The sequence below is a fragment of the Oncorhynchus keta genome, chromosome 19 (genome assembly GCF_023373465.1).
Source record: "Oncorhynchus keta strain PuntledgeMale-10-30-2019 chromosome 19, Oket_V2, whole genome shotgun sequence".
Classification (NCBI taxonomy): domain Eukaryota; kingdom Metazoa; phylum Chordata; class Actinopteri; order Salmoniformes; family Salmonidae; genus Oncorhynchus; species Oncorhynchus keta.
In genome coordinates this window covers 37,727,145-37,743,237 of record NC_068439.1, presented here as the reverse complement: position 1 = coordinate 37,743,237, position 16,093 = coordinate 37,727,145, and the positions used below count along the sequence as shown (strand labels likewise).

The following is a 16,093-nucleotide window of genomic DNA, read 5'->3' as shown; positions in this document are numbered from 1 at the left end:
AATTAAGGTCAACCTAAAATATTGTCATGATTATAAATACAGTTTATACGGCTTTTATACACATTTTCTGTATAAATAGCCAACAAAAATATGAAAACAGACCGTAGATGTCTCAGATTCTGTTTTCTTGGAATGCTGATCATTTTCTTGGAAAGCTATAATACAACATTAGTACTTGTTAAAGTACAACTTGTCTAAGTACTATCATCAACTGATTTCAGCCAGTGTATGGCTGTGGATTGACTGAATAGTTTGAATATAATTTTGGCATATTGGCAGTTAAATAAATTAACAGAATCATTCCTCTAAAACTGTCTGGCTAACACATAATACAGAGCAGATCAATTCTTCACATACATTGTTTTACACAATATATTATCACAGCACTGGCAAACCATGGTTGACCAACATGGCTGACCTTCGGACCACCATAAGATTCATTCCATTCTAATTCCATCAATTTAATTGACTGCATAATTTCAAATCACCTTTGCCCCCCCCACCCCCACCCAATGTGTTCTCCAACTCATAAAACATTTTAGAAAAATGTTCAGTGTCGTTATCCTCACAAGGCATTGAAAAGGAATTGAAAACAGGGGTGTTAATCATTTTGACCACTCCCTTTGAGAAGAAAAAAATATTACTTGTTATACAAAATGTCTTTACCCGAGCAATTGTATTAGTATAAAATATAATTGTGCAACAAGAAAATGTGCACGCTATAGCTCAGTATTTAAATGATTCATTTTAAACAGTCGTTATTGCTCATCTTTATCAAAAGGCGTCAATTTCAGACCCCAGTGTAGTTTGAATTTCTCCTGAGCCTCGATTATACTAGCTGTTCACCCTACGCATACAGGATATAGGCTATGCTTATAAACCATTTAATCATATTCCCCACCTCCCAATAACAAGAAGAAGAATCCTTTATTACATTTTTATTTGGTTACCCAAAAAAGAAATGCATTCCCAGTACAGTCACAGACAGGAAACCCTTTCAACACCTGGCAGAGTGATTTATCTTAGAATAAGAACAATAATGCTACCTTCAACAAAGACAAGACATTCATGCTATAAAAACATCAAACTAATGCTCATCGAGGCCAGTGTTGGAGGTAACGCGTTACAGTAATATATTACTTTTGTGAGTAACAGAGTAATATAACGAGTTCTCTTCAAATATTGTAATAGTTGCTTTTTTCAAGTAACGAGTCCTTTACTTTCATCATCATTATATCTCTCAGCGTGTTATACATTCAGTGTACAAAACATGTTCTTCCCATGAAATAGACTGACCAGGTGAATGCTATGATCCCTTATTGATGTCACCTGTTAAATCCACTTCAAATCAGTGTAGATGAAGGGGAGGAGACAGGTTAAAGAAGGATTTTAAAGCCTCGAGACAATTGAGGCATGGATTGTGTATGTGGACCATTCAGAGGTGAATGGGCAAGACAAAAAATTTAAGTGCCTTTGAAAGCCATTTTGCATGGTCATCTCAGTTTCCGGACTTGAAAACCTGAGGTATGGCGGTAGGTGCCAGGTTTGGTAATGCCACCAGCAATACTGCTCGTTCTGTGCATGATTTCCTGCAAGACAGGAATGCCAGTGTCCTGCCATGGCCAGCGAAGAGCCTGGATCTCAATCCCATTGAGCACGTCTGGGACCTGTATGATTGGAGGATGAGGGCTAGGGCCATCCCCCCCCCCCAGAAATGTCTGGGAACTTGCAGGTGCTTTGGTGGAAGAATGGGGTAACATCTCACAGCAAGAACTCGCAAATCTGGTGCAGTCAATGAGGAGATGCACTGCAGTACTTAATGCAGCTGGTGGCCACACCAGATACTGACTGTTGCTTTTGATTTGACCCCCTTTGTTCAGGGACACATTCAATTTCTGTTAGTCACATGTCTGTGGAACTTATTACGTTTATGTCTCAGTTGTTGAATCTTGTTATGTTCATATAAATATTTACACATGTTAATTTGCTGAAAATAAACCCAGTTGATAGTGAGGATGTTTATATTTTTGCTGAGATATAGATATAGATATATATATACATAGATAGATGGCAGCTGTGTTGTTACCCTACTTATCATTTTCCTTGTGGAAATACTCCCATTACTTTTACTTAATCGAAGAGAAAGAGGACAAAGTTTTCGTCAAATGCAAACTCTGCACAGGCAGCAAGCATTGATCTCTTCATCCAGAAACACCACATCAAATCTGAAATAGCATTTGGAGGTCATGCAGAAAGGCACAAAAGCTGGAAGCCTAAGTTCCAGAAATGCATGAAAGAGGAGAAATCTATAGGCATTATGACAATAAACAAAAGATGCACATGCCCAAACAATATTTCCAAGTGCTCTTACAAAATGTCCATGTAAACAATCAAAATGTCTGATAAATCCAATGTTTGATCACAACATTCTATTTTAATATACAAAGGAATAGGCCTATTGGCCATAAACATTTAGGCCGCTTTACGAAACGAAATGTACATTAAAGCCACTAAATAAAGGCTGTCAAGTGACAACAAGGATGACTTCAAATACCCGGCGCATTAACCTGCTGAACGTGAATGCAAACCGTGTCATATGAACCCTACACAAAATGCACTGTAATAAAGTCATACCTCCTCTGTCCTCGACTTTTCCTGAATAAGTCTATTTAACACACTGACTGACGTTAGAATTCTCGATATAACAATCAAGAGTGTGTTCTAAGCACTTTTAGGAGGACATGCATTTCTTTTTTCCCCACGCTGCCTTTCCGTCACCCGACAGTTGACTAACGGCCAATCGAAACTACATTTAAAATAATTTCACACATATAATAATAATAATAATAATAATAATAATAACAACAACAACAGATGCAGTCTAAAGATCAGATTAAATTCACAAGTCCGATGGGTGACAATATCAGGCTATCAATTGTAATTGTGAATGAAGGATTCAGCACCTAGGACAGCGCCTTGCTCATCTGATACAGGTAGGCCTATAGTGGACCTCCATGGTGCTGAATGACCAGCGGAGAAGAAGAAAAAACAACACAATTGCAACAAGTGATATGTAATATACTACTTTCCATGCAACCATATTGTAACTTGACAAGATGAATTTTCTTAAACCTAACAATAGATTACTTTTCTAAGTAATGAATCCCAACACTGATCACGCCACACAAATCCCCAACATTACAATGACGTGTAATGTAGGGGAGTGTAATGTAGGGGACTTGTGTGGCTATATAAACACGACTTGTTTTTTTGGTGTACCCTCAAAAGTGCTTTACGGTTGAAAGCCATGCCACATGCTTGACATTTGAACGGCTTCTCTCCAGTATGTATGAGCATATGTCGTTTTCTATCTTTGCTGACATAAAAGCGTTTATCGCACACTGTGCACGGATACGGCCGCTCCCCTGTGTGCCTCCGCAGATGCTCCTGCAGCTCACTCTTCTGTCTACAACCTTTGCCACATTCTGGACACTTGAATGGCCGTTCTCCAGTGTGTGTCCGGGTGTGAATCCTCAATTCAGCCGTAGATTTGAAACCCTTTCCACAGAGGTCACAGAGGAACGGTCTCTCGCCAGTGTGCATTAACATATGCCTTCTTAACCATACCAACTGAAAAAACTTCTTCCCACAGTCTGGGCAGATGAAAGCAGCATCTGTGTGATGCAACATGTGCTGTTTCAATAGCTCTTTTCTCTGGAACCTTTTCCCACAAGTGGAGCAAGCGTGGGGTTTTCCCTCGACATGACTCTTAGAGTGTGATTGCAGTAGTTTTTCACTCCGGAAGCCCTTTCCACACTCAGCGCAGAGGAATGGTTTCTCCCCTGTGTGAATTCGCTCGTGAATGGTCAGGGTATACTGTGTTCGGAATAATCGCTGGCACACTGAGCACTGGTAAGGAGTGGACTCATTTCTCTGATGTAAGCGCAGCTCAGTTAACGAAACAAAAGTCTTCTGACAAGAAGGACAGGGGAACGGTCCCGTAAATTGATGAGTACGACTGTAGTGGCTCTTCAGGTCCATGCCCTGAGAAAAGATCTCGTCACAAAAGGTGCACTTCAAGATGTCAGGGCACTTGTTGAGACTTTCCTTTTGGTGTGAAGCAATGTGCCTTACCATTGTAGCTTCAAATTTAAAAGTCTTATGGCATAGAGGACATGCTTTAGGAATTGTCTTTTTATTAGAGGACTGTGCTGTAGTGGTGGGGGATTGAGAGATTGGTGGTTCCTGGGTTGCTGTACTGGAAGGCTGAGGAATGTCATTTTTATTTTCCCTTGGAGCCAGTGACCATGCTGGCTTAGTCGCATGTTTGTAAACTCTCTCTAACCGACAACCTCTTTTGCTCTGCTGGTGTCTCTTCCTTTGACTGTGGGATACAAAAGCCATCGAAGCACTGGGACACTTAAAGCGGCTTTTGTCTGGGGCGTGATGGTGAAGAAAGTGGCTTTTCAAACTAGACGTTTGTGAAAACGTTGCATGGCATACAGGGCACGTTTTGGAATAATTTGCGTTTGAGGAAAGTTCTGGAATGATGCGAGCAGGAGGGCTTTTTGATCTCAGCTCCTTCCTTTTTTTGACGGACTCACTTGTAGGACAACCTCTTTTGTTACTCTGGTGTTTCTTCAAATCACGGAGGAAGGAAAAACCCTTCAGACAAAGAGGACACTTAAAAAGTCTTTTGCCTTTGTGAAATATAATAAGATGGCTTCTCAACATATATTGAAACTCAAAAGTCTTACGGCATAGGTGACACGTTTTGGGATCACTACTTGCATTACTGGACTGTCCCGATATCCTGTCATTCTTTCCATGCTGGCGCTCATTGACCTCCTGTCGTTTCGTCGTCTCCTCACACTCGTTCTGCTGATGTTTTTGGAGGTCGTCCTGGTGGTCAAAGCCTTCCCCACACTGGGTGCACTGGTGAGGGCTCTGCTCGGTGTGAGTTCGCATGTGTGTTGTCAAATCCTTCGCTTCAACAAAACTCTTCCCACATAAGGAGCAAATTTTGGCACGCTTGCTTCTTTTAGGAGACTGCTCTGTGGTATGGGAGACAGGACCTGGAGCACCGGCTGGTGTTGGAAGAGAGAAGTACCATTGTTAGAAGGTTACAGATGTCACTCTCACCTCTAACTTGAGCCTTGGATATATATATATTTTTTAAATGCTGTTTTACTCACCTGTCATGAGACTGTTGTCATCAAGTTGGGTCAGCAGCACTACGGGCTGAAGTTCTAAATCAGACACGTCTTCAACCACCTGTTGTTTCCTTCCAATATTCATTCTGCCGTCACATTCATCCCCATTTCTCTCTTCTGTTTGCTCTCCGGGGAGTGCCTTGACTTTCACTTTTCTAGAAGCCCCTTTCTCATGTAGATGCTCCAACTCCACAGAAGGCCCTTCATCCTGATCCGAAGATAGGACTTCGCCATCTGAAACCTTGCCAGTTCCCTTGGAATCAGGCATATCAGGCATGTTGGCGAGAAACGTGTGCAGTTCAGAAAAGAACGGACAGGTCGCCCGGCCACTACTGCTTGGGTTCCTCAGTGCTTGTCTGTAGCTGTGCTTCATGTGCTTCATCTTTGATTGGCACTGCTTCCACGTCCTTTTGATGCCAATGACCTTTAGCCGCTCGGAAACTTCACTGTACGCATGTTTTTTCCGGTAACTTTGCTCCATCATCTGAAGAACCTGTTTGTTTGACCACACGGAGATCAGTGCTTTCGTCCCCTCCAGGGTCCAGGTCCGTGTGTCATTGTCTGCCGAGGTTGTCGAAGACACGTCTTCAACCATCTGTTTGCGACAATGTTTTTTGGTGGGGCTTTTCACCTTGCTGTCACTTTGACGGATGCAAAATGTTTCATCCTCTTTTTTCTCGTTGGCTTGCTCTCCGGGGAGTGTCTTGCATTTCACTTTTCTGGAAACCATTTTCTCACGTTGAGGCGCCAACTCGACAGCCACAGAAGGCCCTTTATCCCGATCCAAAGACATGAATCCTCCATCTGAAACCTTGCCAGTTTCCTTGGACTCCGGCATATCAGGCACCGTGGCAAGAAAATTGTGCAGTTTAGAAAAGAACGGACACGGTCGGCTACTTGGGTTCCTCAGTGTTTCTCTGTAGCGCCACTTCAAGGCTTTTATCTTATTGTGGCACTGCTTGGTTGTCTTTTTGATACCAAGCTCCTTTAGACACTCCGAAATTTCACTGTAAACATGTTTTTTTCTATAGCTTTGCTCCATCTTATGAAGAATCTGTTCGTCCGACCATATAGAGATAAGTGACTTTGTCTCCTCGGGTGTCCAGCAGGTCCATCCAACGTCGTCTGCGGTCATCGATGATGTTGAGGACATGTCTTCTCCGTCTACAATCTCTACCTTTAAAACATCATAAGCCAAGTCATGTCGCTGTCTCTCCTCATAGTCGTTTTCTCCCCATTCCTCCGTTCTTCCATCCACCATTTCCACTGCCTTCTCAACCGTGTCCAAACTCATCCCCAGCTCCTTCTCCACATTATCGTGCTCTATCAAAGTGTCCCTTTCCTTTCTGGATGCACACGTGGATAAAGACTGGCTCTGCGAGCGTGCTTCATCAATGTCCATTTCTATCCTCTCTGAGAGCGAGTGAGACAGTGAAGAGAGGATACGATCGTCGGCACCAGATGACGGAGCTGAAACATTGGGGAAAAAAGATAAATATTTAGTCTGCCTGTGATTGCTACATACATTTTTGGATTTGAATGACATATGTGGTGATGATATATGGTTCTTGAAGAATATAACTTATAAATGCCTCATGAGCTTAGTTCAACTGTCGTAGCCCATCAAAATGAAAATGTAGATTTGTTTTACTCAATTTTATAGCCTCACTTTATAGCCTCAAATCATGGTTAAAACTTTGGTATGGACAGTCAGTTCTTGTATCCATAGCTTTGTCTGAGTATGAGAGCGGTTACATTTTTCCAACTCCATCCCTCAGATGTTTACCAAATCAATATCTTGAAAATAGAAACAAAGCATAAATTCCCCCCAGAACCCTCGCTGCTTACGCCCACGATTCCTTTCAAAACAAATGGGAGCGTCTCTACAACGGTTACACGTCCAGTGTTGCAGCCCGTTAGTCTCATTACATTTAAAAACGTAATGAAAAACTTATTTGCCACTGTATGAAAACAGAGCTGGGAAAAAGCCTACCATTAGTGAACAAATGGCCATGGCATCTGTTGTGCTGGAGAAGAGTCTTCAAAGGCTGAGGTTGAGTCACAGAATGTGCACACTCCTTCAGCACAGAGGGGGCAGGTCTGAGCCATGATACAGTCTGTGAAGGGGAGGTGGCTTAAAATGAGCAACAAATTAAAATTGACCAAATGACAAAAGTAAGGTATGGTAGACTCCGCAATATAACAACTCAAAATCGGCCAAGGTGGCCGCAATTTGCTCTCCCCAAATTGCATCTACCTGTTGAAAGGTTGGCGTTGGAAGCAATTTCTCCAGCCTGATGAGGAACTCCCACATCAGTGTCTGCAGTGCTGCGTCATAACTGGACCCAAATTCTTCTGGAAAAACATCCTAGAAGAAACATTAAAGTGCATCTGAGTGGTGTATAACAGATTAAACGAATGCCTTAATTGAGTGTGAGGCATCCTATTGACATCATTAATGGCTATACAAGTCTACTCAATATTAGCTAATGCAGGTTGGGGTTCAGCATTACTGAGTAAGCCAGTAACGAGGACTTCGATGGAATAAGACGTGGAACAGATTGTGCACACACTGCTGTACAGTTTACCTCTGATTTAAATGTATGTTTGGCATAAACATTGTTCTCACACCAACCTGGAAGAAGTGTTCCCTCTCAATTGGGTCATCTAGAAGAGTTTGGACGAGTTCCAAGAAGTTTGATTCCGATGCCTCCACCTCTGTATCTATCTACAGCAAGTGTACACAACACAGTTAGTAAATTAACCTAGCCAACAGAGCTACAAGGCTTGATCACTTGAGTGGCACTCACCTCCTTTTCTCTATGAGTGATGATGCAGGTCCTCATCCTGCTCAGGTGTGGCTGGATGGTCTCCGGGTCGGCTGAACAATCAGAGCGACACAACTCCAGAACCAGCTGTCAACAACAAACAGGTAACACTGAGGCATTTTAGATGCAAACCAATCCGGCAGTGAGTATGGTAGAAGAATGTTACAGTAAGTGTTAGACAGTATGTAAATGCACTTACAATTGCGTATAATATTGAACCTTTACGTAGTATCATCGCTCAACCGTATTTTCAATGGTTGCACAGGTAAAGTTATTTTCTCACTTTTGAGTGTGATTGCATTGTTTCTCTGTCCCAGGAACAGAAGAGGTTGGTTTTCATAATGCGTCTTGACCCACCTTTGAAACCCTGATGCCCTGGTTAAATTTACATCCAGGACATTACTGAATCCTCATTCCTAACACATTACCCATATGGTTTGTTTTCAGACCAATAGCCCCACATTTGAAACCTTGATGATTAATTGGTACACTTATTTATTCCAGGGGTGAACGCCTCCTCTGAAGAACTCAAGCCATATTATTGGTGTGGTTTGCTGGTTTCGGAGAAATTCCCAAGACTTTGTGAGATGTGCACATCTGTGAAACGTGTTTGAAATAAAGACGACCTGGAACGTGCCCAGAATTACGTGTTGACACAGACATAGGGCAGGTTTGTAAATTCACTCTGGCTATCTCCCCGATTTCAGAGCACTCTCGTCTGTGTGCCAGAGGGCAGAATAACTGATGAATTTACCAAACGCTCGACACCTGTTGAATATGGCCGGTGTCAGTAAACATCTGGGGAAAAAGCTTGATTAAATTGTTGCCAGCAGCACACTTACCAATGCTCTGGATAACATGAAAACAGCTTAACCAGCTCTGCTAGGGCAAGTAAAATGGCCAGTGAGGTGTTCTCTCATTTATGTCTGGAAGTAGCTAGCAAGCTAGCTAACGTTAGCCAGTTAGCTTGACTGCCTTTGTGAGGTCACAACTCTTGGATCAACCGTACTCCTAGGCCAGAGCGACCAGTGTGTGTTCTAAACGCTCCGAGAGCAAAACGCTCCAAATTTATAAACGGGCAATTTACAAACGCCCAGAGAGCACTCGGAGCTCTCCCTGGCACTCCAGAGTGAATTTACGAACGCACCCATAATGCGACCCATAGTGTGTCATGAAGAATCAGGATGGACATGGCTATGAAAAGCGTGCAAAGGCCAGAAAGAAGAGATTGCGTGAAAAAAACGTTGACAAGAAGAAGGAAAAAAAAGTGTACATTCTCTACAATTTGTTTCACTTTTGGATACAGAAATCCTGTTGATTACTTAGGAAAGAAATTCCACAAATTAACAAGGCACACCTGTTAATTGAAATGCATTTTCATGAAGCTGGTTGAGAGAAAGGCAAGAGATATTTTGATTTGTTTAACACTTTTGCAGTTACTACATGATTCCATATGTGTCATTTCATAGTTTTCATGTCTTTACTATTATTCTACAAAGTAGAAAATAGAAAAAAATAAAGAAAAACCCTGGAATGAGTAGGTGTGTCCAAACGTTTGACTGCTACCGTATATGACAGAAGATGACACTAAACTTGTTCAGTCAAAAACATTAACAGTTCAGTCAAAAACAAAAACATTAAGCATTGTGTGAAGATACCTCCACTGTTTCACCAAACAAAAGTATTACGGTTACCATTTCCCACCAGAGCATTCCCCATACTTGGACTATCACAGAGAAGTGGTAAGTGTATTAATATAATCTGGTAAGCGGTAATATGTTGGGAATCATGATTGAATAATGTCCTGAATGTAAATTTGGCCACGGTTTCAAATGTGGGTCAAGACATCATGAAAAACAACCTCTTCTGTTCCTGGGACAGAGCACCGAATGCAAATAACTAACTGTTCAACTGTGCAACTATTGAATAGAAGGTTGTATGATGGTACAAAATAATTCATCTTAAAGGCATGTTTTAAGTGCATTTAAACATTGTTAATAACTGGATTTAAATATTGGCTCACTATTTGGCAAACACAGACCAGTTAATGCACTATTTTGACCAATGCGATATAAGTATTTGTTCATGATTTATAATGCATTTACAAATGATGAAATGTTAATATCATAATTATAACCCCTTTACAAGTGGAACCTTATAGTAAAGTGTCACCGGATTTGTTTTATTTGACCTTTATTTTAACCAGGAGTCCCATTGAGCCCAAGGTCTCTTTCTCAAGGGAGCCCTGCATGCACACAAATGTCACCCTACGTTCTACTTCAGTCACACCCCTCCATCTCTCACCTGCGCTCGCAGCCCCATGATGAGTTGGACTTTCTCTCTGTAACTCATCAGATCAGGGATCATCTCCAACACAGTGGTGGCAAACTCCTCCACCAACCCGTAGTCCATTGTGTCTCTCCGCTGAACAACTTGCCATAGAGCTGCCGACACCAGCCGCAGTGGAGGAACCAAAAGGCGCAGAGACGACAGAGGAAGACCTGGTTGGAAAGAAAACATTTGGTGACGTTCCAGGCCATCTTTTATTGCGATTGCCACATACAGATGATCAGATTTTACACGTCATGGAGTGGTTTTGTTGCTGCGTAGCTAAATGTGGGTGGCAGTAGCCTAGTGGCCAGCCATCTACTGGACAGGTTATGTTCCTACGTCTACACTGGCATAATGAAACAGAAATTAGTTAACTACATTATAAATAATAAAGCCTGCATTTCACTTATAAGTAGCCTACATGCATTTATTTGACACTTCTCAATATAACAACTGACCGATACTGCAATAAATTGAACATAATGAAGCTTTGGTTTTCAGATGTAAGAAAGTGTTTTAAGCCTCCCCACCTTAATTACCAAGAAATATCACAGTAGTGCCTTTCTACTTTCTAAATCCATCCTGAATCCACCCTTCTAGTGAGATCAAGATTATATGGATTTCCTGCATTAAAACTAACCTAATCCTGATTAAAGGTCAGACTGGATTATCAAATCCGTATTCGGAGGATGAGAATCTTATTTTTCAGTTTTGAAATACCCAACATTTAATCCAATTAGGGCTGTGACTGTCATGGAATTTTGGATTACTGTAATTGGACAGCCAAATGATCGAGGTCACCATGATAATGGTTCAAAAAACGTTGACCCATATTTTGTCCTCGCCTCCGCTCCTGACTGCATGTGCTGCCATAGAAATACAATGGACGTCTCCATTCAATTCAATGATGGTGAACTGGCGGCCATTGCAAAGCAGGAAGTAAAATATGTGCTGTGATTTTTGGATTCAACTCAACTGACATTACAAAAATATTAAATACAGTCCATTGCATGAGCCACATTAGTTAACATAATTTGAATGAACATTCTACATACAAACACTCGATCACTTGCACACACACACACATTTATACTGACTATCATCATATAAGCTGCTACTACTATGTTAATCATATATCCTGATGCCCACCTTACCCCTCTATCTACCTCTATCGATGCAGTATCCCTTCACATTGTAAATATGGTACTGGAACTGACCCTGTATATAGTATGCTTACTTTATCATGTTCTTATTTCTATATCTCACGTGTTTTGTTCGAGCTTGCTTTTTTTGTATTACATTGTTATGATTACTGCATTGTTGAGGTTAGAGCATACAAGAAAGGCATTTTTCACTGCAATTGTGCATGTGATTTTAAGTGTGCGTTGGTAAAATCACTTTGGCCATCTACTTCGATTTCAGTGTGCAGAATAACGGATGAATTTACAAACGTGCAACAACCGTTGAACATGACCGGTGTCAGTAAACGTCTGCAAAAAAAACAATTAAATTGTTGCCAGCAGCACAGTTACAGTCACCAATGCTCTAGATAACATGAAAACAGCTCAACCAGCTCTGCTAGAGCAAGTAAAATGGTCAGAGTGAGGTGTTCTCTCATGTCTGAAAGTAGTAAGCTACTAACTTTCGCCAGGTAGCTTTGGTGCTTCAGCAAAACGCTCTGAATCTGGATTTATGAACTCACCCTAAAACATTGCGAGTGTACCCATGAGTTTACCAGTCAAATTGCCAGGGTTAGAGGTTATATTCCTGTGTGCTGCTGCATTTAGGTCAGGGTAGCCTAGTGGTTAGAGTGTTGGACTAGTAACCGAAAGGTTGCAAGATCATATCCCCGAGCTGACAAGGTACAAATCTGTCGTTCTTCCCCTGAACAGGCAGTTAACCCACTGTTCCTAGGCAGTCATTGAAAATAAGAATTTGTTCTTAACTGACTTGCCTAGTTAAATAAATGTAAAAAAATAAAATAAAAAATTCAGTCAGCTGTTTGTTAGCCTGCAAATTCTGACCCTCGTTACACTTGTTTACACTACTGCACTGGGGTCAGAACACAGTCATGGTTAGATTAAAACATTGCGGAACCGGCGTGAGATATGGGTCCGAGAATGTACCTCAATGCAGGGATGGGATGTGCCACTACAATTTTATCTATATCCAAACTGATACATTGAGAGGGTTGAAATACTGCTAGTTTTTCCAGAAAACATACCTTTTCGCCTTAATGCTAGCTAGCAGTAGCCACACCAGCCATTTAGGAATGGCACGTCATGTTGATCAACAAAGGAGCTGATTGGCTGACAATGCCATTCAAAAATGGTTTCAGTGACTACTGCTAGCTAGCATGAGGACGAAAAGGGCAGTGTTTCATAAAAACTAGCAGTATTTAAATCTTCAACGTATCAGTTTGGATCTAGGTCAAATTTGGAGTACATCCCATCCCTGCATTGAGGTACGTTTTCCAACCGGGCCCTGCTGTTGTGTTTTTGAGCAAGGCACTTAACCCACCCAGGGTTGCTGCATGCACACTGTGCCTCTCAATGTGTGTGTGTCTGGGTTTTGGGAAAGACAGAGGACGAATTTCCATTCTAACTAATCTTGCCCACCAGCCGCTCAACAAATCAAATCTGCAAAGTTGCTTAGGAGCTAGAAGCAGAGCTGCCATGTCTGTCGGCACCATCTTGCCATATCGAACCTATATGTGATACCAATTAAGCCTGGGAGCAGGTTACATTCTTTACAAACAGCCCAATACAGATTTTTTTTTTCACTAATTGGTGAAAATTAGCTAATCAGATCAGCTCTTAAAAAGATCTGAAGTGATTGGTCAACACCAATGTGGGAAAAATATAACTGCTACCGGTCTAAACATAGCCTTAAACTCTTGAAGATTATCATGTTGAGCTGTATGACAGGGTTTACACAGGCAGCCCAATTTTTATATATATTTTCCACTAACTATTGGTCTTTTTACCATTAACATCAGATCTTTACACATCAATAAAAATAAAAAATACAACAAAATATATATATTTGAGCTTGTTATGATTGGGCCATTGAAATAAATATCAGAATTGGGCTGCGAATTCTAGAAATTAATATCGCGCCACATTTATTTTTAAATAATTGGCTATCCATTTAGTTTAAAAAAAATATTGTCAAGTCTGACACTGAAAACTATTAATGTAACCTGATTTTCTTACCATTATCTTCCTCCTCGTCAGTTTCTTTGGACTCAGGCATGTCAGGCATGGCGGCGAGAAATTCGTGCAGTTCAGAAAAGAACGGACACGGTCGGCTACTGCTTGGGTTTCTCAGTGTTTCTCTGTATCTCCACTTCAAGGCCTTAATCTTGTTTTGGCACTGCTTCCACGTCCGTTTGACACCAAGTTCTTTTAGCCGCTCCGAAATTTCGCTGTAAACATGTTTGTTTCTGTACGTTTGCTCCATCTTCAGAAGAATCTGCTCGTCTGACCATACCGAGATCAGCGCCTTTGTCTCATCCGCGGACCATGTCCATCCGACATCGTCTGCCAATGACATTGTCGATGTAGTTTTTTGATAGTAGTCTACAGCAACTAGTAAACTAGATAATACAAGGTTAATATTAGTGTTAGTAGCTAAGTCCAAAAGCTTTGGTCGACAAAACAAAGTGGTGGACTACTCCCTCTTTGGCTGGCTACTTCGACGTGACGTCATGACGTCATCTACAAGAAAATATGGTCGTTCCCAGATGGGCTTCTTTGCAGTCGTGCTGTGGATCTGAATATTGCCAAATATGTTATAAATAGAAAGTAATACGAACTAACTTCCCGAAGTACGTTTGATTAAAATGTATCAGTAAAACAGTCCAGAAGATGGCAGCAATGTCTGCACTGAGTTAAATGTTATCATAAGCGGAAAAAAAACTCTAGATCAATTTTACTCCACATAGAGAGAAGAATACAAAGCTCGTCCTCCATCTGGTAAATTTGATTAACGCTTACAAGCAAAAACTTTAACAGGAAGTACAAGTTACGACCTCAATACGGAAGTGGTCTGATGCAACAAAAAAGCTAAATTAGAGGACTGTTTCGCAAGCACAGACTGGAATATGTTCCGGGATTCATGATGGCGTTGAAGAGTTAAGCACTTCAGTCAACAGCTTTATTAATAAGTACATCTACGACGTTGTCCTCATAATGACAGATACATAGTTGATTTGCAAATACGAGCACTTTTTGGATATTGAATGCTTTAGAAAATGAAACGTTGAAACTGCTTTTTATCTATCTGAATATTTTCTTCACTCTGTCTGTTGACAAGATAGAATAGTGGCTGAGACCATACTTTGAAAAATATAAAGATTTGTATTGGTTTCCCCAAATGTTTTTTATTAACAACAAATCAATACAGAAAGTACATGAGGGAACAGTATATATAGATTATAAACAATGGACACTCGAGCTAGGGGTACAATATCACATTACAATTACACAAGGACCTTAAGGGACATACATACACTTACAATTCTAACAGTTTTTTTGTTAGTTGAGTATTTAACTGTCTTAAAATACAGTTCAATTTATTTTTGTAGGGTAAGAAAATGTGTTTTTTTTGTTTGTAAATTTACATTTGTGTATATGAAATTTGTCCAAAAGAATAATTAAATTAATTACATACAAATGTTTCAGCTTATTTCTATGGTATGTAAAGAATCCAGGCAGAACATCTCTCCACAATAGTGTAAAATCTTCATAAATGTGTTCAATTATAAATATACTGATGTCTTGCCACAGTTTTCTTACATGAATACAATGCCAAAAAAAGATGCAATGCTGTTTCTGGGTGGTCATTACAAGAGGAGCAATTTGAGTTGATGTTTTCTTTAAACTTCTTCATATAGTGGTTGGCAGGATAATATTTATGAATAATTCTAAAGGAAACTTCCTTAATTTTGTTAACAATTAAGTATGTGTGTGGCAACATCCAACCTTTTTTCCAACAGATATTATCAATAAATCCATTCCAATAAGGCATGACATAAGGTATCCTGCTGAAACAAGGTTCATATCGCTCTGTTGTTGAATGGACCAAAATAGAAACAAATATTTCCTACTGATGAGTCAACAGGGTCAATAGAAGGTAGGCTTTGAGAGTCAGGTCTTGACACGTTCCTGAATAACAGAGCAACACCCGAGGGAATGGCGTCTTAAACAATTGCAAAATCTTTAAGTTAACAGGGACCTTGTAAAGTGATAAGAATTCCTTATAACTGAGTAAAAGACCCTCTGCATTTACCAGTTGGCTCACCAATAGGATATTATTTCGGAACCAATATTCTAAAAACAAAGAAGTATTTTTATACAAAATATCCAGATTATTCCATATATAATATCTGCGTAGAGAAAAATTGTGTTTATAAATTAAGGACCATGACAAGAAAACCTGCTGATGAAAAGCAGGAAGTTTCACTGTTTTTTTGTCAATATTATAATTGCAAAACACCATGAAGTTAAGGCCAGCAAAAGTAGAGAAGACATGATGAGGAATAGAATTCCGGATAGAAGTGGGTCTTCTTAGGAAGTGTTTAATCCAATTGATCTTAAAAGTATTATTTAAAGTACTAAAGTCCAGAAAATTCAGTCCACCCTTCTCATAAGTGTTCATTACAACAGTTTTCCTAATGTAATGGGTACGGTTTCTCCAGAGAAAGTTGAAAAGCATCTC

General features: G+C 40.4%; 1 protein-coding gene across 1 annotated transcript; it reads right to left on the bottom strand.

Annotated features, from left to right (window-relative positions):
• Positions 1–923: 923 nt before the first annotated feature.
• On the bottom strand, positions 924–14,916 carry LOC118398213 (zinc finger protein 252-like). Its single transcript, XM_035793336.2, has 8 exons — positions 13,588–14,916; positions 10,346–10,542; positions 8,024–8,128; positions 7,849–7,941; positions 7,471–7,581; positions 7,207–7,330; positions 5,196–6,683; positions 924–5,087 (listed from the first exon to the last, which is right to left on the bottom strand). The coding sequence occupies exons 1-8, from the start codon at positions 13,925–13,927 to the stop codon at positions 3,199–3,201; spliced, it is 4,347 nt and encodes a 1,448-aa protein (XP_035649229.1). The 5' UTR covers positions 13,928–14,916; the 3' UTR covers positions 924–3,198.
• Between the last annotated feature and the right edge of the window lie 1,177 nt (positions 14,917–16,093).

Bases quoted from the DNA above. Each gene is read 5' to 3' on its own strand.
- LOC118398213 (XM_035793336.2), bottom strand. From the start codon at position 13,927: ATGTCATTGGCAGACGATGTCGGATGGACATGGTCCGCGGATGAGACA. The intron at 7,942-8,023 runs GTGAGTGCCACT...CACTTGCTGTAG, and splicing joins TCACTCATAGAGAAAAGGAG to ATAGATACAGAGGTGGAGGC. The intron at 5,088-5,195 runs GTGAGTAAAACA...TTCCAACACCAG, and splicing joins TGACAACAGTCTCATGACAG to CCGGTGCTCCAGGTCCTGTC.